At 45.4% G+C, this 24,562-nt stretch overlaps 1 protein-coding gene across 4 annotated transcripts; it reads right to left on the minus strand.

Moving 5' to 3' along the window:
• Window positions 1-1,145: 1,145 nt before the first annotated feature.
• zmym4.1 (zinc finger MYM-type containing 4, tandem duplicate 1) lies at window positions 1,146-21,212 on the minus strand. Of its 4 annotated transcripts, XM_040188694.2 has the most exons (29): window positions 20,924-21,154; window positions 20,648-20,711; window positions 19,667-19,724; window positions 17,678-18,278; window positions 16,852-17,022; window positions 16,396-16,478; window positions 16,136-16,276; window positions 15,166-15,404; window positions 11,759-11,957; window positions 11,102-11,305; window positions 10,678-10,828; window positions 9,657-9,772; window positions 9,284-9,466; window positions 8,634-8,784; window positions 8,370-8,542; window positions 8,143-8,287; window positions 7,716-7,826; window positions 7,590-7,621; window positions 6,958-7,093; window positions 6,625-6,737; window positions 6,327-6,549; window positions 4,428-4,658; window positions 4,151-4,260; window positions 3,773-3,950; window positions 3,505-3,656; window positions 3,153-3,267; window positions 2,820-3,068; window positions 2,391-2,514; window positions 1,146-2,130 (listed from the first exon to the last, which is right to left on the minus strand). In XM_040188694.2, the coding sequence occupies exons 4-29, from the start codon at window positions 18,249-18,251 to the stop codon at window positions 1,881-1,883; spliced, it is 4,554 nt and encodes a 1,517-aa protein (XP_040044628.2). In that variant the 5' UTR covers window positions 18,252-18,278; window positions 19,667-19,724; window positions 20,648-20,711; window positions 20,924-21,154; the 3' UTR covers window positions 1,146-1,880. The 4 variants fall into 4 exon arrangements, with proteins under 4 accessions (XP_040044628.2, XP_040044627.2, XP_040044629.2 ...); XM_040188693.2 differs by lacking the exon at window positions 19,667-19,724 and having other exon boundaries at window positions 20,924-21,212; XM_040188695.2 differs by lacking the exons at window positions 19,667-19,724; window positions 20,648-20,711 and having other exon boundaries at window positions 20,924-21,162.
• Between the last annotated feature and the right edge of the window lie 3,350 nt (window positions 21,213-24,562).

The following is a 24,562-nucleotide window of genomic DNA, read 5'->3' on the forward strand; positions in this document are numbered from 1 at the left end:
GTCGGTGTCCTGAACACATATACATCCGTCATTGTGTGGAAGAAAATTGCTTTTGTAGGACCTCAACTTTTGAGAAATGAAAAATATCATAATTGGTACTGTAAAAATGTCAGATTTTGAGTATGGGCATTTACAGGCAATGATGTTTGTTAAACACTGGTACAAATATAACGTTAATTAACAAAACAAGACCGGCTGTGTATCTTTGAGAGACTTCATGTGGAAATGAACCGAAATTGTTGTTTTGAAAGTATTACTAAACAAAAGGAAAACTCGCTACCTGGCTTTATTGACGGTTATATCTGTTTGTCTTTCACTTGAACCATTTAGGTAAGGATAAAGCTGTGTGTACTTGTTATTTACTTCCTAATGTGCACATGCCTTCCTAGCATGCTAACACTAACTAGCCAGTGATGGGGAGTGAACTCATAACTTAAGTGGTTTTACAACTTTTACAAATGCTTTGTACTCAACCACATGTAGTTAAAAAAAGTTATTTAAACGCGTTTACATTCGCTCCAACGACCCAAAACAGAAGCAAGAGTGTGAAACTCTTCATGGTTCTGCGTGTGTTGCAGAGCGATTCACCGCCAGAACAACAGGCGGAGTGACGTGTTTTTGTTGAAGACGACCTGGAGAGTCACGTCTATTTGTTTGTTTGTTTATTTATCATAGACTTTATTGCCCCGTGCATCGCACTGCTGCTTTTCATCAAGGACACATTTGTCCCGTATTTTCCTCCACAACTTTGTTCCTCTCGACCGGCAAACCGCTTCTAAACCCGCCAATGACGGCTCGTATAAGCGCTCATATTTACGCATTTCTTCCGACAAAAGTTCTTAAATCTGATCCGTTCTCTCGTAAACATTCTTCGTTTTAATAATGGCGCTATCGGGCTGTGAAAGCGGAGACGTGAGACTCCGTAAAGGACGCAGTTAGCGGACCAATCGCAGCCTGGTGCGCTGCGGGACGCTCGCCTGGAAACACGTCTGTACACGCGCGAGGACGCGTGAAAAGCGACGCGAGGGGGTCGCGAGGGGGTCGCGAGGGCGCCTCGCGTCTGCGTCGCTCTGAAAACGCAGAAGCATAAACTAGGCTTTATGCGGAAAGATTTATCGAGGCTTCATTCAATAAGTCACACCCGCTTCCTGTTCTCATAAAACAACTCCCTCTTGAATTATTTTTATTCAAAAACAATTTACAGTAGAAAATACTGAGGACATTGGCAGCCATAGTAGGGACTGTAGACATTTTTTTATACACCAGGTTATGCAAAGTTGATGAAACAACACTCAACTTTTTGTGTTTATGTCAGTGTCTTTAACAACATTTGTGGAGAGTTCGCCCAGATATCAATGAAAGTATGTCACTAATTTATTCAAATCATGTGAAAACATTTTCACACGCCCCCTTTTCATTGGATCAAATGTGATTTTCTGTGAATTCCAAGTATTTCAATTTCCGAGTTTGTTCAGGGTATAAAATACTGAAAAATACAGGATCTAGATATAAGCATAAGTGACACACTGTGATGGTGTTGATGTATTGTTAAAACGTCCACCGATACTGCATGTTTGTCACTGACTTGAATAATTAGATTTACATCACACAAAGCAGTTTTCAGTGTTCTTGTATGCAACAACAACAAAAAAATATCAAACTGACAGAATAACATAAATGAAGGAAAACATTATCCATGAGACAATTGTTCCCAGATACAACACAAAAAGGACAGACGTGATTGCCGTAGGACTTTTAAATTGTTATGTCTATCAGATATTTACTCCATTGTCCATTTCTCGGGCCACGTTTAAGTTTCCATCTACAAACATTGACACAACAGGCTCCTATGCCAATAAAAAGGGAACTTCTGCTCTACATCACTCTGAATCCCCTTCTTCCTCCTCGTCGGTTGGTATGAACGGTGAATCCTCAGACGTCCTCGGCTCCGTCCCTTCAGCTTTCCTCTTCCCAAGATGGAGCTCTCTGACGGTGAGGATGCGGACGAGCATGCCCTCCATGGTGGTGTCGTTCAGAGGGGTGGAGGAGAACCACAGGGGGCTGTTGGGGACGCAGCAGCGCTCCGGGTGGAGGTAAAACAGGTTGGTGCGCTGCTTGACCGACTCCGAGCTGCAGGGAAGGCAGAGTGAACAATTTGCAGCATTAAGTTGGACTTCAGTGTTTGATCGAAACATAGTAAATTACCTATTAGTATGAACTACTATTAAAAGATTACAATTATTTCTCAAAAATGAATAGAATAGCCTTTTGGTGTCAGCCTTGGATAAAGTTTAATTTCTCAACCTATTAAAGGGTCATTTTCTTGAGTCGGTCTTAAAACAGCGTTTTTTTGGATCACATTTACTGGTTCAGTGTGCCTCTATACTCACCACTTGGAGAGGTAAAACTCGTAGAGTCTCACTGGACAGCGGAGAGGGTTCTCCGTGTTCTCCATCATCTCCAGAATGTCCTCTTTACCTTCCTCCTTACGCTTCTTCACAGGAACCTCTGGATCTGAGGACGACACAAACCCATTTACACCATTCCTGATAGGGAACCATTAAAAAAAAAAAAAAACACAATTTATCTCAGAACCGTCTGGCGACTGTGGGTGAGTGGGGAGCCCGGTCGTCCTCCAATCAGAGGGTTGTCGGTTCGATCCCAGGCCCCGCTAACCCGCATGTCGATGTGTCCTTGGGCAAGACACTTAACCCAACATGGCTCCTGTCTGATGCAGCGTGAGGAGGAGCTGCACGGCTCAACAATGGCCTGTTACACCACCGACCTAAACACGTGCCGTTACTCAGCCGCATGGGTACCTTTCTCTGGTTCGTTTGCGGGTATCGGCGGGTAGAAGCGCAGGAAGGTGGTCTTGGTGTTGTTCGGATTGGTCTTGGTGCAGCGCATGACGTGGGCGAAGGACAGCTGGCGGTGCTGCTCCGCCTTGGTGAAGCCAAAGTATTTGCAGCAGAAGAAGAGCAGAGTGTTGAGGAGGACGATGGGAGAGTACGCCCCCAGCTGTTTACAGTCCCACAGAAACTCCTCCTCCACCCGGGAGTGGATGTAACCTGCAGGGGACGGGGGAGCGGAACTCAGCAAACCGAAGACAAGCGGATTGATTGGCAGCATAAGATGGCAGATGCAGGACTCACCACTTGCTGTGACCGAGGGTTTGAAATCTCTTAGCATGTCATTAATCTCAGTGGAGAACTTGTTGTAGAAGCGATCCATGAATATGTTCTCCACACGACCGTTCTCAAACAGGTACTGCACAGACGAAAAGGTCACAAATGCAATGAGAACAACGAGGGTCATTTATGTCGCTTTAGTATACAAGTTACTGCTCATTCCTGCTTTACGTTGAAAGTTTCTGCCGGTAAACTTGCCCTCCCCCATACGGGAAAAACTCTACAATGTGTTAGCGGCGAAAGTGTACATATGTTCACAAAACATTGTTCCTTCCTGTTGCGCGCGTTGAGGGTCTGCGTGTTCTAAAGGTCTTGCCTGCTGAATGCCGAGGCAGAGGTAGAACAGGCTGTCTGGAGAATACGGCTCTCCGTTGGGCCGTTTCACCTCCGCGATGAAGCAGCAGAGGCCGTAGCTCAGCTCGGCGGTGGTGCAGCGAAGAACATCCTCCTTCAGCTCTATGGGCCGTGCTGAAATCAAGACACGGGTCCAATTTAGAGTCCAACATATAAGTCCAACATATAATATAAGCACATGATGTGAAGATCGGCTACAGTGGGTGGGTATACTCTGCATCCAGACTCACAACCGAAGCGCGGCTTCTCCAAGTCGGGTTGAGTTTGCCTCCACTGGATCCATCGCTTCCAGGCGTCGACTCCATATTGACTCTTCAGTTTCGGGATGTCTACAGCGACGGCCTTGTTGGAGGCGCCTTTTTGGGTGGACGATTCAGCTGCCTTCGGCGACCGCTGGGACTTACGACCCTTTGGCGGCGCACAGAGAGAGCGAGAGCGAGAGAGCGAGAGCGAGAGAGAATTACATCATGGATATGGTCATGGTGAGAGAACCAGACACATGGAAGGTATTCGCACGATCCTAACTGCAAACAAATTGTATAGCAAGTAGAATCCGACGTAGTCCTGAATGCACAGGCGGCATCTTAACTCATTCCACAGACACTTACCCTTTTTTCTCGGGCTTTACGGTGAGCTTGTCGTCGTCGCGGGGCGGCAGGCGGCGGGCTCGGGGATCGCTGGGACTGTTCTCTCAGCCGGGCCATCCGCTCCAGAGTTTCTGTCAATTTCATCACGTGAAATATTAAACCGGTGTCTGATGTGTCCAACAAGAGTCCACAGCATTTCTTTATCCCGACCACGCTTCAACCGGACCCCTTCTACCGCCGGTCGAGGACGAGAGACGGGGTCAAGTGATCGTCGTGTCACATCTGAACATCTCCTCACCGACAGCGAAGTCAGCTTCGACGTCCATGGGAGTCGGCGCTGGAGCCACGGGTTCGGAGGAAGGCGGATTGGTCGCTACGGTGGGAATGTCCAGAACGGCGTGGAGCTTTTCCAGACCGCACGGTCGCCCGGGAGACCGGAGACCCGCTTCGGAGGTGCCGTCCTCCCAGTTGTTGAGGAAACTGGCCAATTCCTCCGTGTCCAAGTCGTCACAGAAGTTACTGGCTTGGTCTGTCAAGGAAGAGACGGGAGGAGCTTGACATCCACATCCAGTGTCGTAGGAAAACTCGTGGGGAATAATTAGCAGCAACAAAGGGAGTCAGAGGCAGGAGAAAATATAGACATGAACCTGCAGGCAGTGGCGTTTTCTTGCAGAGGCCAAGGGAAGCCAGGCTTCCTCACTTTGTTCAGAATATAACTTATGTCATCATCATTAATCACATAAGTGATTTAATAAAAAAGCGTTTTAACGGTTTACGTGATCCCTCTGTCGTCTCCTCCTCTCCTCCTTCTCTCTTCATTCATTATTGAGCGTTTCGTGACGCGTGAAACAGCTCCCCTGTAAATGTTACGTGGTGAATGAGCGTTGAGAACATGGCACTGCGCTGTGTGTCAGAAAAGTTGCAGTCGTGTCGGTGAGGAAGCCCAGCGGAGTTGGCTTCCCTTGATGAAAAAAAAATCAAATCACAGTACGTCATCAACGTCATTGAGTGAAATAACATAATAATAATAATAACGTTTTGTGTTGATAGCTTGGTGAAGCTAGAGAAAGTATTCACAGCAATGATGGAGGGTGGAGATTTGGAGTATTTAGTCTAAAATCATTTTACTAAACTGCCTTTACAGCAACAACTCCGAAACAAATTAGACGGCAGGCCGACACCAAAACTGGCGCTCTGTACTGAGAGGAAGAAAAGTTCCCAGACTTTCAATGAGGAGAATTAACGTTACGTCCTCACATAAGCGTAAGTGAGATGTGGGGGGGGCCGCGGGGGGAGAGAGCGCGTCGGTGCTCAAAGTGTCGGTTACCGTATATTCAAGGCGCTCTGCCAAACACGCCAAAGCTCGTCTACGACGGCGAGATGCTGAGCGGCGCTCAAGCGCGTGAGATATGGAGCTGCTTTCAGGGCGCGTCGGAGAAACAAAGCAGTCGTTCTCGCCGAGCACTTCATGAGATTAAAGAGCGAGAGACGGCGGCCTTTTCTCTACAGTAGCTGAACCATCTTAACGGGGAAATAAGTTATTCTAAAAGGAGCCGAAGATTTAAGGCGTGGATGGCGAGGGGGGCGGCGGGAGCGGACGCACCTCGCCGCATCGATCGGACCCTGAACGCACCGTCTCTACCGTCACCGTCAAATGTATTTCAGGCCGTGCGCCACAATTAACCGCAGCATAATGACGTGTCTTTTTTAAATTTATAGTCCAGGGAGGGAAACAGTTAGTGGTCCATCGACTAGTTCAGTGGTTCCCAAACTGGGGGTCACGTCACTTCACTTCATCGCCAACCCTAAAAAAATCACGGCTCGCAGAGCGGCTGAGGTTGTACGTCGCGTGGGGGTTAGGGTTTAAAATATTCTCAATGGCGGCCATGACAGAAAAGGTTTGGGAACCACTGGACTAATGTCACCAATTTAGTGTAAGTGAAAGAGTGTGAGGTTTAATAGATTTACGATCAAATAGTATTTTCCATTGACTCTCATCTGCAACCACAGATGTGTGAAGTGTGATGAATTAGTCCATCTACATGACCTCCCCACAATGCTGTCACTCTCAGAGTAGACACGGTAAGGAGAACGTTTCAGACAGGCTGTTGTGGTGCACATTGCTACTGAAGTGTGACTCTTATCTCCTTCATACATACAAACATACACACACCGCCCAAAGAACTGTTGGGCTCACCATCTGAAGCCGCTGCTTCTTGTCGCTCTCCCTCCTTCTCCATTCCTTTCTCCTTTGGTCCCTCCTTGTCATTCTTCTCATGCTCTTCTGCGACCATCTCGGCCATGAGGATGAGTTCAGCCTCAAAGGGGTCCGACGGGATCTTTTGCTTGATCTCCTGGATGGTTTCCATGATGCGCTCGGCGCTGTCCGTGCTCACAGGAAGGAACATGGGTACCGGCACCTGCGGTAGTCAGAGTAAAGATGAGATCCGGTACCCAAACACCTAAACAAGAGGTGGCCGTAGTTTGTGACATACCGGCAATGGCAGGCCCAGAGATTTGGGCGTATACTGGCTGTACATGTTCATGGGTACAGGGACATACACCGGCACTGGTACAGGAACCACCATGATTTGAGGGTAAACGTCCTCTACAGAGAACGGCAGAAATCGTTAAAAAAGCTCTAAGTAGTGAAAATTCTTACTATAACATCAGATATATAAACATAGAATTCTAGACAGCGCATTCACAAGTTGCTCACATCAGTGACTGAAAGATATAACTGTGGACTAAAATCAAATTGCGCGATATTTCCGAGCGAAAAATGGGAAACGTTGTTCCCATGGAAACGCCGTTGTTTGGGTACTTACCCGTCTGTGCTTCGACGTCGGCGGTCTGCGTTTTACAGGTGACTCCTTTGTTCTGCACCAGCGGTCTGCAGAGCACGGCCTTGTTCTTCAGGATCTTTGGAAGATGGACACTCACGGCATCTGTCTGAATACCGATCTGAAGAGGAGTCAAAAAGGACACATGTAGTGATTTCAGAATCACTATCTAGGCATGCAACAGCTGCATCAAATACTGATTGTGAATCTGAGGCTCATCATATACTTTGGCAGATTTAATAATCTGAAATATTCCTTTTGTTTCTCGTGGTCTGAGAGTCCTTCAGGTGCCTTTTGGCAAACTCCAGGCTTGCTTCCTTCTTCCATTTACAGATGATGGAGGCCACTGAGCTCATTGGGACCTTCAATGATGCAGAAATGTTTCTGAACCTTTCCCCAGATTGGAGCCCTGACACCATCCTGTCTCAGAGGTCTAAAGCAAGAATTCTTTGGACTTCATGGCTTTGTTTTTGTGCTTATACTTGCACCTTACATACTGTTGTGAGGCTTTCCAAATCATGTCCAAATCAACTGGAATGAAGACAGGTTGACTCCAAACAAGTTGTAGAAACATCACTGGGATTTTCGGTTTACACATGTATCACACAACAACTTACATGTGCAGAGTTCTGTGATTGAAAGACTGTGCCTGTGAACACAATGACAGAGTATGAGGCCTTCACAGTCAACACTGCCAACTTTTTCTTCTCTCCTGTATGTTCGACATATATAACCGGAATTACCTGCGTTTGTGTCTTGCTGCTGGGCGTCTCTCTCGGAAGCGCTTGATTTCTGTGTCTGAGGACCAGCAAGTGAGACGACATTGGCAATGACAGGCGTGGTCTCCTCAGGACCTGCAGACCCAAGAAAACACCAGGAAGCACGAGCGGAGTCAGTGGGGGGCTGACAAAATGCATCAAATTCAAAATAAATGCAATAGGCCCCTAGTATTTTTATTTATAACAGACTATCAAACTGGCATTTAAACGGGGTTTAACATTCTGAAGAAAAAAAAACAAACGTATTTGGTTGTTGAGATCTTGACTGAAGTTGCTTAAACGATGTTAATCTAACAGTGACGTCAAAAGGAGAACCGATATCAATACATTATGGTTAAGAAATCAAATACTGAAAAATTAAACTTGAAATTTCAACCATAACCACACAAACCTATGACAACGCGGCCCTGCGTAGCCACTGTGTCGCAGCAGAAGCGTAGCAGGCAACTCAGATTGCAGAAGTGTTTGACTCCCCCCATCAGGGGAAGACTCTGCTTCAGCTTCCCTTTGAGGCCGCACGTGTCACACTTTGCAACCTGAGAGGTAAGAAAACAACCAATAGATTTTTTTTGTGTGTGTGCGAGTGTGATTCGAATCAGCGCACCGAGGCTTGCTTACATGGCAGAAGAGCATGGTGTATTTGGACCGGCACTCATCGGAGCAGAACTCCTCCGTGGAGCCTCCGTACTGGGCCGTCACCAGCTTCTTGGACATGCCGTGGCAGTAGATGCAGGAGAGACAGTGTTTCCCCCACTTTTTAGACATCTCGTGTCTGAAGAGGAGCTTGCAGCCTGGCAGGAAGGCGCGAGTGTGCAGTTTAATAAGGTTGCGTTGACAACTAGACGCTGTGTGTGTGCACCATTGTCCTTTCCGTCTCCTCACCGTCGCTGCAGAAGAAGCAGTCTCGGTTGTTAACCCTCTTGGCGTCGCCGGTCATCTTTTCGATCTTACAGTATTCACACAAGCTCGTCACAAAGTTGTCTTTCTTGTACTCGTGAGCGCAGCTGCCGCCGCAGAAGAACACCAACTTGTCCTTCACAAACAGGAGAGACAGGTACAAACATGAAGCCAGTGTCACGATGGAACACGATGATTAGAAACAATCACTGCATATCCGGTATTAAACCCCCCCCCTAGTTTTGTACTAGTTTCAACATGGGGTCGTTGTGGCGCAGGGGGGTAGAGAGGGTGCGCTGGGAACCGCAAGGTTGGTGGTTCGAGCCCCGGCTGCCCCATGTCTCAAGTCGAAGTGTCCCTGAGCAAGACACCTTGCTCCCCGGGCAAAATGTAAAAAAAGCCCTGGGTTTAAAGTGTAATGTAAGTCGCTTTGGATAAAAGCGTCAGCTCAATGACCTGTAATGTAATGTAATAACGTAATGTAACATTTCTCTAGCCAGACGCTGAAAGCCTGTCTCAAACTCTAAAGAGGTTGGAGGACTGTGAAGACATCAGGGACTACGGGAAGACAAGCGTATGTGACCCTTTACTTCCCCGCTGTGTGGAACATTCTCTCTCGCACTCTCACACGTTACCTTGATCTGGAGGAGTTCGGGTTTAAAAGATATGTTGTGGTCACACTGGGAGCAGTTCAGTTTCAGCGGTCCTTTGGGGACGTCTTGCGGGGTTTGGATGGGAGGGCCGGTCTGGACTTGGGTGGAGCCGACTGGCAGCTTGGTAAAAACGTTCACCTGTTTCTGGGACTTTTTGAACTTTTCCTATGGAACAGAAAGGAAAAAAAAAAAAAAAAGTAAAGTAAAAACCACTGCCAACCTGTTAGGGTTTCTAGTGCGACTCAGACATGCGTGTTCTAGACCGACTGTGTTCTCATGTGGATTGACAACATGGTTGTCAACTATTTGTTGTATAGAAATACCTTAAACCTTTCCAGTGAGTGATCCTCGTTACCTGAAAAGCCATGACGCAGGGTAAAGTGCAGAAGTTCCTGATGGAGGTGTCGGACATGGCCAGGTGGTAAGCTGGGACCGAGATCTTCTCACAGCTATCACAATTCAACAGAGCACCTGCAGAAATGAAGGAAAGGGTTTTCATACACTTAAGTAAAGAAATAGGAAAAACTGGGGCCGTCAACATGAATTAATCTATGCGATTAATGTGGCAGAGATTAATGCAGCAAAATATTTGCAGAGGACCACCGTGTCCCTAAAAGACGGTGGTTTGAAAACGTCCTGCTGAATGTGGGGAGATTGTTGCCACTTCAAACACAGCCGTTAAATGATGGAGGGTTGAGAGCAAAGTGCAGGAGGACAGCAGGAAGAGTCGCTAGTTCGACATGTTCCACCCGGTGGAATTCTGCCTCCAAGATGATCAAATGTGTGTAGTTGTGTGTTTAAAATAACACACAATAACAAGTGTCTAAAATACACGCTTTCTAAAGCGATTACTCGTTATTTTTAAGATTTAGTCTTTAGAAGAAAAACAAACATTCATTAAAAACAACACTAACAAAACTCATAAATTGCCAATAATGAATTTGAAGATATGAGATTAATTACTGTATTTTCCGCACTATAAGGCGCACTTAAAAGCCTTTAATTTTCTCAAAAAACGACAGTGCGCCTCATAATCTCGGTCTGCGACGGCGAGATGCTGAGCGGCGCTCAAGCGCGTGAGATATGGAGCTGCTTTCAGGGCGCGTCGGAGAAACAAAGCGGTCGTTCTTGCCGAGCACTTCATGAGATTAAAGCGCGAGAGACAGCGTCCTTTTCTTTCTTTTCTAATCCGGTGCGCCCTATATATGAAAAATGTTCTAAAATAGGTAATTGACTGAAGGTGCGCCTTATAATCCGGTGCGCCGTATAGTGCGGAAAATACGGTAGGTTTTTAATCTATTGACAGCCATGGAAAAAACACATTGCGACAGTGTGAAGTAACGAAGGCCAACGTCAGTCATGGAAGCCACCTGTACCTGATGCACTGACAGTCTGGACCTTGAATGCCATCACACAGCTGCTGCTACAGAAAAGGTTCACGGAGTCATCGTCGTTCTTGTTGTCAACCATTTCTGCCAGCAACCGGGTGGAGCGACACATCGTACAGGGCTTGGTTATCTTCGTATTCTGTTAAGAGATAAACAAAAAATACAGAACCTGCAGTTTCTATTTTAATAATCGCCCACATCGCCCGAAATCTAAAATGAGTTCATACTTAAGTCATCTTCACAAGAACGGAAAAACAAGTAAGACCCCCGCCGGTTGTGTAATAAAAAAGATGACTATGGAGCTTCAGATGTCTGGAAGATGCAGACTATATGGAGTTCTGCAACAATCTCCAGTTTCCAGTTTCCCAGCATAGTCGACGCTATATGGAGTGCGTGTCATCAGCTCTCGTACCGCTTTGTATCTGGCCAGACACTCTGCATTGCACAGAGTTTTGTTGCGGTCCTCCATCTTGAGCATGAGCGGCCTGCTGTGGCAGTAGGAGCCACAGTTGGCACAGCCGGCCATGGACAGCTTGTTCACCACGCGGAAGCGGTTGAAGCAGGTGTCGCTGCAGATCTTGTGGACGGAACCGCTCAGGATCACCTCGTGTTTACTCTGCAGGGAGGGATGACATAACAACCGCGGTGTGTTATTTCAGAGCGTCGCACTTTTCACGAACAAAGTGTTGCTCAGAGGGGCAGCGAGGGAGAAAAGGTTGCGTGTACTTCTGTTCTGCTTAATACTTTATATACTGTCATTTGACAATGCAGGACTAAAAGCGTTTTAGATGTCACATAATTAGACGAGATTTGGGTGATCAACTAATTGAGTAATTCTCCAGACATCACACATCCCTGTCTCGTGTGAGACTGTTTTATATCATTGTAAGCAGTTATTGGTCGACAAAACCAAAAGGTTGAAGGTGTACGCTTACAAATTACAATTTCAAATCAATATATTGCAACATTTTAGAGAAAAAGAAGAATTAATCAGCGAATCCAGAAGATAATTGGCAGACAAATCTTTAATAAACAAATTAACGTAAGCATCCTCTCACGGTTTACTTACAATGCAGTATTTTGTGCACATGCTGCAGAGCGACTGCGGGGAAATTGGTTGCGGAGGTTTTTTGGTGGCAGCAGATATCCTGAAGTTGGAGATGTTTTTCCTGTAGTTGGAGGAGTTCAGGCAGTTCTGGCTGCAGAACTCTCTCATGATGCCTTTAGCATCTGGAACCAGAATGACGTCCTGAGGCCGTGTTATAAACCTGGGATGACATCAACAACAGGTCTAAATTCATGCATCATATAGATTAAATAGAGCACATCGAACCCATTTCTGACATTGTTTTTGAAATACCACCCTCTACTGGCAAAGATCTGAAATGTTACATATATGTCACATTGGGCGTTAATGGTAAACTAATTCCTCATTGGAAAATAAATCAACCTGACAATCGCTTTGTTTGGTAAGAAAACTTGTCTTTTTATTTGCATTTCCACAAACTATAACTTCCCGTCTTAGGTTTTACAACAAAATATAGTTTTTTCTCATTTGTTTTACAACACAAAAAGTTGCAAACTGATTAAAAATAATTAAGACGACCTCACATTTGAGGTATTATCATAAAGCTACTGTAACTGTAGAAAACTGAGCAACAGACGTATGTAGTAACCTTGAAAAACATGTTTCAAAAAGAGTTTAGAAACAAATACACTTTTGTGTTTGAACCGTTGATATCAGCAGGTGTGGCATTTAAGCCTAGGCCAAATGGAAATCTTTGAAACAATTTCTTTCCTCAGTGAAACAAAGACGCACATCGCATTTCTCACAGAGGGTGGTGGTTGCATTGATTTTGCAGAATTTGCAACGCCCACGCTTGTCACATTTCACAGGCCAGTGTGCAACCTGGTCCACGCGAACATCATTTGGAATTCCAACACGAACTCTCTTGGGAGGTGGTGGTGGAGATGTGGCGTTCCCTGATGGGCGGCCCCTTCGTGAATGGATGAGAGTAAGGCTGGTTGCGACCTCTGCCTGGAAACTCCTTTGTTTCAGTGGCTTTTGGACACCAAGTGCAGTCACGGCGGTAGATCAGCCATGCGTTAACAAGGCCTATCATTATGGTTTGCCAGAACAGGTAGAGGTACCACCTCCGTGACCTCATGTGGTACTTGTACCTTGCGATGCATGCATCTTGGAGGTCTACCCCTCCCATGAATGTGTTGTACTCCTTCACAATGTGTGGCCTGTTGACTTCCACAAATGCCTTGTCTGATTTGCTCCAGCGTCGAGCTTTGTCTTGAGGTTCAACTGCACAGTAGGAAGAGATTAGATTAACAGATCTGTTGTCATACCACCTGACAATGGCCACAGATCCCTCTTTCTCTACCCTGGCATCCACAGATCCTCTCCCCCTCTCGGCAAGACTTTTCTCATCTTCAAGCTGACAACCAGCCAAGCGATTGCTGCGGAGTGTTCCTATAAAGTAGATATGTCGCTGAAGAAGCTCAAGCGCCAGTGGTGCTGAAGAAAACAGGTTGTCTGCAAATACTTTGAAGTTTTGGTTTGACGGGAGGGTCTCACACAGCTTGACCACAACGTCACCTCCCATGCCAAGTGAGGTTTTTTCCCAGTGCCACCTTCATAGACCTCAAAATCACAGAGGATTCCAGAGGAAGTGCAACGTGCCCAAATTTTCAATCCCCAAGGATGGGCTTGCTCTTGACATACTGCCTTATTGGGCTGTGTGTTCCTCTGAAAGACACCATTTGCTCATCAATAGAGTTGTGCTCTTCTGGGGTGATCTCAAGGCATTGCTTGCGAAACATATCAAGCCATGGGCGGATCTTCCAGCACTTATCCTCTTCGTGCCTGTTTGACAAATCGGTGTTATCAGTGAAGTGTAGAGATGCCAGCAGGGTCTGAAAATGGTTGCGTGACATGTTGTCAGCCACCATGGCACACCTTGTGTCATTTTCCCAGTAAGCACGATTTCCCGGCAGTTGGCAAAGACCCATGCGCAGGTAGATGCCGATCAATATTTCCAGCTCTTTAACAGTGGTGTTAACATTCCTGTGAAATGCAGATTGTTGTACACTGTAAAAAATTAGTTTGCTCCTTCAGTAACTCAATCATTTCTTCTGTTACAAACTTCCTGAAATACTCCAGGGGAGTGTGAAGATTGTCTGGAGGTGTGACACTCTGTCCTTTGAATGTGCACTCAGGGGCTTCAAAAGGTGTATTTCTCCAAGAAAACTGTTTTTTTCCTCGAGCAGTTGTATTTTGCTGCCTAGGGTTCACCTTTGGTTGAGGTACTTCTTCTAAATCACTTGGTTCACAACAGTCTGAATCAGCAGAATCACTTGACTCATCATTCTCCATGTCTTTGTTGCTGGGATTGTAATCAGGGTCTTCAGGGTCTTCTGAGCCACTTTCACATCCCTCAAAGTCACTGTCGTCTCCCTGGATGACTGCCAGCGCATCCTGAATGCTATATTGCTTCTTGTTGTACATACTACAGGAAAAAAAGGCATTCGAATATGACTTTATTTTATTTACTAATAGGTAAAAATAGAATCCTCATACATTGTATTAATCATTTGATTAATACATAATGTTCAATTATATTCAATTGAATAATATAAAATATATTAGCTAAATATCATTGAATCAGCTAAATTAACTGAGCAGATCATAATTATTTTTCTTATTGTGACATATATGTCACATCAGGTTTTTTTAGGTTAAATTCCTGATGTGACATATGTGTCACAACGATATTTATCTGATTTGTTTTATACCAGTTTGTTCAAGAAATGTGTTCACAAAAGGTTCAATATAATAAAGGACATGTTATGTAAGCATTAGAATTCTGAAATTGGGTGAATCTTACCTTTAGCAATGAAAACAAGGTTTTTTCAATTTAGCTTCTTCCGTCAGATGTGTCACAACCTGGGGTTGCCATCTTGGAGATGTTTTTGTGGGAACTCAAAATCACATGACCGTGTCACATGACCCACAAATATGTTCCGTATGTGTCACTTAGGGACTTAATGAGTTACAATCAAGGATAAAGCTGTATAAGGAACTTTCCAGAACATTTAAAGGATGCGTGACACCTGTGTCATATTCATAGGGTTTTCTATGAAACCAGTTCCTTTAAAGTGATACTACAACCGAGTACTTCACCCTATCCACCATGTGAATGGAAGCTGTGTGTTTGATACCCACTGGCGAGATAAACCCCGCCGCACTGCACAGCGTTCAATACAGTGGACATCCCTGCGGTACTCCTCCGTTAGCTGCTAACGGCGGCCTCAGACATCTCCGTGTTCGAGCCCGTGTGCAGGCGGCCCAAACACATCAAATGAAAGAACGCCGATTGTCTGACTGGAGGCGGTTCGATCCCAGTGCTTGGCAGTGGTTGAGTACCGCGCGCGTGGAAAGATGACGCGGTTTTCTAGTAGACTCACTTTTGGCAGCGGTAGCAGATCTTAGTGGCTCCTCTGGTCACAGGGAGGGACGTGGTGAGGCAGGTGGTGGAGCAGAAGAGCGCCGGCGAGCCCTTCCTCTGGAACGCCGTCTGGCCTTTCATCAGGCTCTTCTTGCAGCTGGAACAGGACATGTGCTGCGATGACGGGTAGAAGATGGGCAGCCGCTGCGTTTCGGCGGCTGGGGGCACAGAGAAGACCGATCCGATCCTCAAGCCCTCCTGTCCATCACACAACAGAGACACAGCGGTGAAGAGCCAGCTAACTGAATATGGATCCCTTCATAACCTTATTGATCCACTTTATTTGGGATATTCTAATTGAGAAGTTGGGGTCCAATTATATTCAAGTGGCATTCAAAGATGTTCTGAGTGAGTACCGTTCCCATCGTTAAATAACATTAAGGGTACATTAACATTTTGTATAATAGAAACTGTTCATTTTTAATCAAAAACTAAAGAATAATACTCTTGCAAATCAATATGATTTTTTATTAGTTAGTTTTTTATTTTCATGTTTTTTGCTGGGACCTCAGGAAAACAAAACACCGCTTCAATCAGATGGGTTGTTTGCGGTCTGGGTGTTGCTGGGCTATTGACTTTATTTCAAGTCAGTTTACACTTCATCTTTTATAGTTGGCACCTGGAGTCAGAGATAAATCCATACAGTAATATAGGGATGGATTATTGTTCTGCCTCTGCTGGGTTTGTATCCCGACGGAGAGGTTTTACAAAGTGAATGGGTACAGAAATGGATCCCGACAAAATGAAATTGGCTCCTTACGTTTCTTTTGTTATTGTACATTATATTTTCAGGAAAGATTGATACAAAACGTTTTATTAAATCTGATCAAGCAACACTATTTATAGTATATGTTAGTAGATCAGACAGAGAAAGACCATATCTTGTGCAGTCTGATTACTGTGTGTGTGTGTGTGTGTGTGTGTGTGACCTTTGCAGTGTTGGGCTCATCTTTCACGCTTGCTGCAAATGCAGAAGGTATCAGAGCTTGTTCATACTCTTCATCTATGGGCTCGTCCTTCACCTTGACCAAAGGCGTGGAAGGAGACGACTTGACCGCCTGAATACTTTTCTACAACAGAAAAGAAATGTTTCCGTTGTGTTGACTTCCTGGATTTAGGTCACAGCCCCACTTACAATTTTCTCTGCAGCCGTTTTATTTTACATGCTGATGCGGGTTGTCCTTCTTACATTTACAGTCTCTAATCTTGGGATCGACAGCTTGACTATTTTCATCCCGTTCAGCGCGGCCGCTGGTGATGAGCGGTCTCTTCCTACGGGAACACAAGCGACATGTGAGCTGGTTAACAGTGCAAAGTAAACACTGAAGAATATGCTTGAAGAAAATAATCATTTTCATCCCATGGAAATGAAAGGGGTAAACCAAAAAGGAAATCTAACGCAACCAGGGAGCTAAGAAATATTTACTTTTAATTTCTGGATGTGAGGAAGCATTAAGATGCTTCAGAAGAGGCAGGAAGTCATAGCGCCTGGATTGGAAAATACAGTGTACACTGCAGCAGTAACAATCGCAGCATTTAATGATGATATGTACACTAGCCAGGTGCTTTACCGCTCAGCCAAGAGAGTTCCTTTAGGAAACTGATGATCTAGAAAAGTTCAAGTGGGATCTCCGAGGTCCCTCACCTGAGGTGGCCGTGGCCTTAGACGACTGAGACGAGCCGGACTGCGCCGTGTCTGGAGCCTCTTCCACGTCCCCCGAAAGCTCCTCCTCCTCCTCCTCCGCAGGCGGCGGCCACACTGCTGGTTTCACATCAGCTCCCTCCTCCACAGAGTTACTGTCCTCCATCGTTGAGGCTGTGAGCGGGGATACAGAGATGAATAGAGGCGGTGCATCGTTTACATTCACAGAGAATGTTATCCTACATTTCACAAGGGCAAGTGTTTGGACCTGGATTAAAACCGGGTGATTTGTTGAATAAAAAGTTCTGTGAATAATGTAGCGACGCTCTCAAACTGTTCACAGCGATTACGATTCTCTCTCTTTAATGGGATTGAAAAATCTGAGGCAAAATCAGCACAGATCTAGAGAAAACATTTACCTGATGCATATGAAGCAAGGGCTATTCATTAGTAAAGACTCATTAGATGTCTAGTTTGTCACTTTGTACTCATTCCATTTTAAAAAACAGACCATTTTTAAAAAAAGGAAACAATATTTCTTTACCCCAGTACAGGTAAAGGCGTAATGCTAACGGCCGTACACATACTGTACAATAAACTTGCTAATACTCATAAAGCAAGTTTATTAATTAGTGTTTCCCTTATCATTAAAACAAGGGGCCAAAATTACCTCCCGCCACCCTGAAAAGGTGTGCAATAAAAATAAAGAAAACGGTTCTGTTGTCGCAGCAGCGGACTGACTTTACATCAACTCGCTGGTTGGAAATGTTTCTCTGCAGCGGAAAACCTTGAATAGATCTTGATTGATTAAACGTGTGCTTAACTCTACCTCTGTTTACAGGGGAGGGTGAGCGGCTGTTGTCCGTGTCCATCTCGTTAGGCTGCTGCTCCTCTTTCATCTGAGCTTCCTGCTCCACCTGATCCACCGTGCCGATGTCCATCATCTCATCGAGGTCGGCCGCCGCACAGACCCTCAACATACAGACATCTGCCTCCGCGTTGACGCTCTCCTTGGTTTCCGTGTCTTCCGTGATTGCTAGCGCCTCACAAGTTGTCTCGTGCATATCCGCGTCCTCGCTGGCGTCGGGTCCTGCAGGACCGTCCTCTGAGCAGCCATCCTTTATTGCGACGCGTTCCTCGTTTGTCTCAAACTCCTCCTCGGCTTTCACCTCAACTCCATCTTCCTTTTCAGAATCTGAGGAGCTGCCTGGCTCACAACCAAGGACCAAACCGGTGTCTTTTATTTCAGGTTCTTCGGGTTGACTTTCATTACGTTCCCCTTCTTTTTCACCAACTACCGGGTTCTCCTTCTCTGCGCGCTCACAGGGTCTAGAAGAAGCTTCACAAACACGCTCTGGGTCTCCAACATCCACCGATGCTGGTGGCTCTGAAACAGCTTCCATGGACTGTCCGTCTGTCCCTTCGGTTATCTGTGGAAGACAAACTATTTGAATCATGTACAATAGCAGGATTCTGATAATCAAAAACGTTTTAGCTAGTGCTCATTTAGGGAGTCACTGTCTTGAGGAGTGCAAGGTCAGAGGGCAAAGCTGAAAGTGCCAACCAGGTAAAAGTGCCCTTTTCTCTACAGTAGCTGAACCATCTTAACGGGGAAAATAAGTTATTCTAAAAGGAGCCCTTGGCAGGCGGCGCGGCTGGAGAGCAGCCGAAGATTTAAGGCGTGGATGGCGAGGGGGGCGGCGGGAGCGGACGCACCTCGCAGCATCGATCGGACCCTGAAAGCACCGTCTCCACCGCCCCACATCCCCCCATCCACCCGACTATATCTTATAGGCGGGGGGACAACCCGCCAATGACGGGTGTATAAGCGGGTTGGATTCACGGAGGGAGATCGCCGCTAACGTTGGTTTGCCGGTCGAGGGGTGAACGAAGTTGTGGAGGAAAATACGGGACAAATGTGTCCGCGAAAAAAGCACGGGGCAATAAAGTCCATGATAAATAAATAAACAAACCAACGACTTCCACACACAACGACGTGACTCTCTAGGTCGTCCTCGACAAAAAAAAAAGTTACTCCACCTGTTGTTCTGGCAGTGAATTGCTCTGCAACACACGCAAGACTTTTAGAACCATGAATCGAAATGAGTGCGTCGACACAACGACGCAGAAGCACGCGCCAGGCTTCAGAGACACAACACTCACGCTTTGTTCGGTATGTTCACATTAATGTTAGGAGGCCGCACATGGTATATGATTGGATCTTGTATTGTGGCAGAAGGACCTGCTCCTCCTCGATAGCAATCTTTTCTTCTATATCCAACAACAAGTACACAACGTAACGTTCTTCCTAATGTTAGTCAGTTGTTCTTCCGTCCTGCGGGAACAACAGAACAGACCTGCTTCTCCCTTTGCAAACGCAGCGCTGATACTTGATCTGACCGATGAATCTATCAGAACGAGAGAAAGTTCTTTGGCTGAATTCTTCCAGATTTCCCCAACTCAAAGGGTTGGTAAGTCTTCTCAGCTTGATGGGTGCCAATATTTCACTGAAGCTCAAAAGACGCTATGAAATAATGCACAATCTGTTATTATTGCAGTACTAGAATGTATTCATCCATATTAAAGAGGGCTTGTTGCATTGCTGACATGGTGCTCCGTCCCTGACACCGATGTTATCATTAATATGTATGCAACAAATAATCGCAACCACGGGCTCATTCTATAGTCTTCTATTGACAAATGATGAAACCCAGACTTTTTACGACACCTGAGCAGCTGCTACGTAGCCCAAGCCCTCCTCTGGTAACGTCGCTAACCACACCAAACGGTCAAAAGAATTATTTTTAAAGATACTTACAATTCCCCCGTCTGTACTGCGACGGATAGTTGGTACCGATCCCGCTTGCAAGGTCAATCTTGTTGCGAGTCCAGAGTTATATTGGCCCAGATTGGTAAAACAGTCCAATTCAAAATGGTTTGCGCACACCAACAGACTTTTGCCAATTCTTTCTGGAGCACTACCTTCAAATATGAATTCAATCCATTTCGCTCGTGTGTCTTTTGAGGCCGGGACGTTATGCACAGATCTGTGCGGATCTGCGCAGCCGACCACGCCGCATCTCGAAGGCTTCATTGGCTTCATGCTGCTAGCTAGCTATTCCAAGTGCATCCCAGGTGTGCAAAAACAAAGTGAAGCGCTTTGGCAGATGTGCATCTATAGTGAGTGAAGGGGGGGGCGGCGGCCATGTGAGCGAGACCCCCATTTCATAGTGACGACACAATGATGAGGAAGCTCATTCGCAGTCACTCAAGCATGACGTTTCTGACTACAAGAACCATAACAAATCGCCGGGAGTTTGGGGGTCGGTGGATTTACCAAAATAGTGGAGTTTTTACAATATGTCCCCTTTAACACCCCTTTATGGAAAAGGCTGTATTGATAATTATGATATAAAAAGTTAAGCTATTAGATAACATGTAGAAGAAAAAAGTTTTAAAAGTAGGCTAATATATATCGAACACTTTTTCCAATAGTGGAAGAGGCTTCAGCCTGTTTTGAGATGCCTCTATACGAGTACTGCAAGATCCCAATTAATTCATTAACGTTATTTAGCTTTACAATAAAGCAAGCTAAGGTATTGTAGGCTACATTACTTTATATCGCTAATATACCTATCAAACACTTGTTGACATTAATCAAACTATTCCCCTCGTTCCCTCAAAACAATCACATGTTCATCGTTGTTTACACCGTGTAAACAAAAACTAGCGTCACTGCTGCACAGAGCTTTAACAGCTTGTACATTAAAGATAGTTTTGAAATGAGGGGTTTCATTACCTCTGCCTCAGTTACTTCTTTGGAGTCAGCCATGTTGCGGTGATATGTGGATTAATTACATGACCTGTAAAAAGAAAGAAAAAGCAGCTCACCATATGCTAAGCTAACACTAGCCTAGTCTGCCCAACTGTCCCGTTAGCTCGCGGCGGCTAGCTAGCACGCCTCGCGTCGATATAACCGCGCGACGAAATAAATCAACCGCTGTGCTGGATTAATTACTCTTGTTAGACGTGGCGAATATCTCCGCTAAGCAGCGTCAAAATGAATGTGTCGCACCGTTCCAACGTGGGAGACGTTACCGCGCCAGCTCCCGACCGGCGGCCAGCGGTCCGCGTCCGTCGCCAGTTTCCGTCGTCGACGCCGTGTTTGCTACAGAATCTGATGCTCGGGTCGCTTCTAGAACCACGACATGCGCCTTTAGTATAGTTCACAATTACATCCTTTGCTTTAGGTGTACAGTATCTTGTTGAAAGGCGTGCAGACCACAGTGTTTGTCTTCTTCCTCGTGGTTTTTTAAGGTTGTCGTTGCAGTTCAGAGGAGCAATGCTGACTCCACCTGGACTGGAGTGAGGAACTATAACTATATATATATATATATATATATATATATATATATATATATATACACACACACACACAGTACCAGTTAAACGTTTAAACACATTTTCCCATTCAATTGAATGAGAAAGCTTGTCCAAACTTTTGACTGGTACTGTATATATGCATTTGTTAATAATCAAAATAATTACCGTTAATAATCAAAATGATACACAAAGTTGAATAAAGGTTGATTTATTATTTATTATTGAGTCTAAGTAGCTCAGCCTCCATTTTCCTCAATCAAGTTTCATTGTCTAGCAGTGAAGTCCATTTTACACCGGCCCAACATACTGTTTTTAAATTCAAATATATTTTAATGACCAGACTCTACTTATGATGAGCAAGCTGACCGACAAGTTCCACACATGACAGTAACGAAAATGTCTGTACATTCAGGAAGATAATACACTCATTTTCCATCATTTTGCAAAATCTGTTTCGTGGAAACTGAAAAATGCATTTCCGTTTCTTAGTTATGAAACATGACGTTTTTAAAGAGAGATACCTTTTTAAGATAGGATAATATTTACATATATATATATTTAATCTGCTTCAATCTGTGTAACTTCCATGTTTTGAATTTGTCCCTTCGGTTCAATGCATCTGCTCGGTTTAGAGACGTACACTACATGGCAAAATAAGCACAGTAAGCGTCAATGTGTTGCAACAACAGCCCCTGCTCTCCAGGTTTCAGACTTCGCACTTCTGCAAAACCCGCTAGTCTAGTGCAGAAAAAGTGATGCACTGCCCTCTAGGGTTCACTTCCAGAAAAGAGAACTTGATAAACAGCCATCCAGGGTTCGAGTGAGCTCAAGCACTGATGTTTAAGGATGAGGGCAGAATCATAGTGACCGCTCCATCTCATCCCAGAGGTATTGGATGGGGTTGAGGTCAGTACTCTCGATCAAGTTCTTAAACAGGGTATCGCCACGTTGAAGCAGGAAAGGGCTTTCCGCAAACCACATAGACGCTCCACAGTGGAACATCTCAGGTTCAGATTTTCCTACACCTGATTGAAGGAATCTAGCACACAGACCCGTAATGCACAAAATGTAAACGCACAGCCCTGTCCATACACATGTTGTCCAAATGGTGCTACAACACGGGCGGCATCACGGGTGTCTTTGGCGCTCCGTGCTGCAGCTTCAGAGAAGTTATCTTACTGTCCGTCTCGTCCATGAAGCCTTCGTCCACCGACTCGCTCCCCTCCTCCTCTCCTGCGGCCTCCGTGGGCAGGAACACGTGAAGCTGAGTGCGAGCCGGACTGTCGGCGGCAGCGGCAGCGGCCGGCGGGGGGCAGTCACTGTAGCTCAGGAGACAAGGCCTCCCGACGACAGATAAGGGCTCTCCCTGAAACAGCGAGTTGGGATACTGCCTCACCGTGAGGTCACTGTGCACCACCTCTGGGCTCAGGGAGGGGAAACCGTTCCTCGCTGGTCTCGGCTTTGGGCCGAGCTGGATGGCTCGGGAGAAGTGAATGTAGGCCGGTGTGCTGCAGCTCTGGACCTGCTGACGGTTCTGGTGCTGACGGGGCAGGCTGGTCACAGGCGGGCGGCCCGTCGTACAAGAGAGCAGGACTGATGACTTGCAAAACGGAGGCGGAGGAGGCGGGGTTCTCTTTGGAGCAACGCTGGGGCGACGGTGGGAGGAGAATCTCTCGAACAGGACGTTGTCGTCTGGGACGAGGAGGGACAGCTCACTGTGGCTGGGGAGACAGTAATGGAGGTTTTACCCTCTGGGACCATGAACTGCTGTACAAAAGACAACCCATTCAACAGTTGTTTTGTCTTCCTCTTTCTCATCATCTATTTGATGGTTATTCAAAACCTGCTTGTGTGTGCATGTGTGTGTTTAAGCCTCAGACGCGTGTGTTAGTATCCACTCCTCAGGTCACATTCTGCCCCCCGCAGCCAGCGTGGGAGCTGCATCAGTATCGGCTTCCACAACTGAGATTTGTGACACACACGGGGTCGGGGGGGAGCAGAAGAGGCCCACATAATGCTATCACATTGAGAAACAATTATACTGTAATTCCAGTCAAGCGTGAAGCCCTCGACAGGCTCTTTTGCTGAAATGAATTGAGAGATGACAGGAGGGTTGTGCAGGCGCTTAATCACACTTGCAGTGATCAGGGTGCACGGTTAGAACTTAGGCCTTTGTTTTGTGCTGTTTTGTTTGAGGATTTTGAAGTGTATGTGTGATATGACATTTACTAGCCATTGGAAATAAATATAACGTAAATAAAGTCCAGTAAAGTCAAGTCAGTTTGTTGTCGTATGAGTGCTGCACAGCCTGTACACATTACAACATCCTCCATCATGATACTCTGTTCGGACAAGTGGATGCTTCAGACAAACAAATAATTAATGTAATAATATAATATATTAAAGCATACAACTGAAAAATAAATTGTTTAATTTACATTGAAGTTAAAGTAAAAAAATGTTTTTGTCAAGAGTCAGATGTGAGGACTGATACTCATGTCTGTGTGCGGTCAGCAGCCAGTTAGCTTAGCTTAGATTATCTTAGCTTAGCGTAAAGACAGGAAACGGGGAAGGTTGGATCTGTACCAGTTTGCCTTTGGGGCAGCTTCTTTACTCGGGCTACATCATCCACCACCCCACAGTGTTTCTTGTGTATTCTCTTATGTAGTAAAATGGGGACTATACCAACAACAATAAATTAACCATTTTACTTTCTAACCTAAGCAATGACCTGTAAATCTAGTGGATTCCCTCTCTCGAGTAATTGTGCTTGGGTGCTTCTTTGACCTACAGACATGAATAAAATATAGGAGTCTGGTTCTTTAATATGATAAAATGTGATATTTTTAGTCAGACTCAGGAAGATATATAGACAAAAATTCATAAGTTTAAGTGCCGGTCTCTTAAATTCCTTTTGTCATGAACAAATTTTATTGTCCCAACTTGTTATCACTCAAAGAAAACATTTAATGTTCCCCTTTTTTCTTTGATGTTATTGTCATCATTTATAAAATAAAACACCCAGCTACAGATGAAAAATCCATAACTTTGTTTATGAAAACCCATCATTGTTTTTTTGCTGATCCAAACAAAGGCTGGAGCTGTAAATGACCTATTGGGCAGGATTTGTACATGACCGGACCTCCTTACTTAGTAGAAACACACAGCTGGAAATGGAGACTTTTTTTTAATTGAGATTGTTGTAAGTTTTTGAGGCTTCATGAACAAAAGCAGTATATATTCTAAAACAGATGCTCGCTGACGCCGATGTAAGCCAGAGCTTCATGTGCCCTGAATCCTCCTGGTCCTTCAGCTGGATTCTGATGTGCAG

The sequence above is a fragment of the Gasterosteus aculeatus genome, chromosome 10 (genome assembly GCF_964276395.1).
Source record: "Gasterosteus aculeatus chromosome 10, fGasAcu3.hap1.1, whole genome shotgun sequence".
Taxonomy (NCBI): domain Eukaryota; kingdom Metazoa; phylum Chordata; class Actinopteri; order Perciformes; family Gasterosteidae; genus Gasterosteus; species Gasterosteus aculeatus.